The sequence below is a fragment of the Histoplasma capsulatum genome, genomic scaffold (genome assembly GCF_000149585.1).
Source record: "Histoplasma capsulatum NAm1 scaffold_74 genomic scaffold, whole genome shotgun sequence".
Classification (NCBI taxonomy): Eukaryota; Fungi; Ascomycota; class Eurotiomycetes; order Onygenales; family Ajellomycetaceae; genus Histoplasma; species Histoplasma mississippiense.
The window spans coordinates 1283-3059 of record NW_001813901.1 but is presented as its reverse complement, the minus strand read 5'-3'; the positions used below and the strand labels follow the sequence as shown (position 1 = coordinate 3059).

The window sequence follows — 1777 nt, the reverse complement described above, 5'->3', positions numbered from 1 at the left end:
ATTCGATGGATGAGGAGGTTTTAGTGGAAGAGGCGCAGAGGTCCGAATGAGATACAGTGTTTGATATGTGCAAATTGCAAGCGGGAGGGAGTTTGACCATGAGCTGTACCAGTGTCCCCACGAGGAGAGCCAGGAGGCAAAGAGATGGATGATGACAGTGCGGAGCAAGATCAAATACACACAGTATTCCGGGTGCTTCCGATGCGGGATGCCGCAGTCCATATGCAACAGCTGGAAGACACAGAGGCAGTGTCCGTACAGGCGATTTTTGATCCCGACAGTGGCAATGATGATGTATGGGTGTCACAGCAGCTGAGGGAGTTCAATGTGAATGCAGATGATCAGGAGGCGGTGATTGAATTTTTGAGACAGAAGGTTGAGGGGCAGGGCATCGAGCACAACCAGCTGATGGAGATGTTTTGTTGGCTGCGAGGGATATATCAGGAGGCAGAGAGGGGGAAGATCGAGTCAGAGGGTACAGGGGTCAAGTGATATCACGGGTGAGAGGCACCACAGGGGGATGAAAGACGTATATATATATAAAGGCAGGTGAAGCAAGAGACAGAGGGTAAAGGGATATAACATCGAGAGAAAGTAGATCAGGTTCAAAGGATCAGTTTCAAACAGTATCATCCCATATGATAATGGGTCAGGGTCAGGGTTACAAAGAGTGAGGGTAGAGGCTGGGGGGGAGGATGAGGTGGTCAGAGTCAGGGTTAGGGTTGACAAAGAGTGAGGCTAGAGACAGGGGTGGGCAGTGAGGTCAGGATAGGCGGTTAAATTAGACGCAAACCCGTTAACCCATTGAAAGTCAAACCCGTTGGACCCAAACCCGTTGGAAGTCGAAGCCGTTGGACGTCAAACCCGTCCCAGGAGGGAATTAACCCGTTGGGAGTTGAACACGCCGGACCCAACCCTATCCAACAGGTGGGGGTGGAATGGACGTCCATTCCATTCAGGGTTAGAAAACCGACCAATCAGAGCAGGGCAGATTGGACGTACATTCCATTTGGTTTCAGACGTTGAACGTCAAATCAACCACGGAGTCAATTTGACTTCAAACTTTGCATGTAGGCCGTATTGGGATATGAAATACAACATATCCAAATCAAAAGCGATAATTCCGCCGGGAAGGGGTTACATTGTGGTGTCAAAGTCAATGAGTTGAGGTGCGATGTTTGATGGGGTAAGCCATCAACCCAACCAGACCCAACTAAATATCTATATTTTCACCCAGGCAACGGAGCGGTTAGGGTTACTAGATCAACAAAGTAAATAAAAATAGCAAAATATATAAAAAAACTGAAAGGCTTCATTCTGGAGTGATTTTAAACAGAGAAAAACAAACATTAGTCGAACACGCTGGACCCAAACCCGTTGGACGTCAAACCCGTCCAAGGAGCCCATTCACCCATTGGACCCGAACCCGTTGGATGAACCCATCAACCTGTTGGAAGTCGAGCACGCTGGACGATTATATCAGAAGGTAGAGGGGGGGGTTCAAAAATATTGGAGTTTTAAAGAGCATTATCCCATACAATAATGGGCCAGGGTTAGGGTTACAAAGAGTGAGGGTAGAGGCTGGGGGGGAGGATGAGGTGGTCAGAGTCAGGGCACAAACACGCTGCTTTGGAAGAGAAATCCGTTGATGATTTAGATTAGAATTTGATCATTCCCTTGATAGATTATCATGAATCCTAGATGTGAATTCAAAGAGTTCCTGGTAAAGCTTCTCATGAAAGCTTATATGAGAAGAAAGATCCTTCACTGAAATCCT

General features: G+C 47.4%; 1 protein-coding gene across 1 annotated transcript; it reads left to right on the top strand.

The window, feature by feature from the left end:
• Positions 1–144: 144 nt before the first annotated feature.
• On the top strand, positions 145–1543 carry HCAG_09217 (predicted protein; the record flags this gene model as incomplete). Its single annotated transcript, XM_001535800.1, has 4 exons — positions 145–475; positions 812–960; positions 1075–1169; positions 1354–1543. The coding sequence occupies 4 exons, from the start codon at positions 145–147 to the stop codon at positions 1541–1543; spliced, it is 765 nt and encodes a 254-aa protein (XP_001535850.1).
• Between the last annotated feature and the right edge of the window lie 234 nt (positions 1544–1777).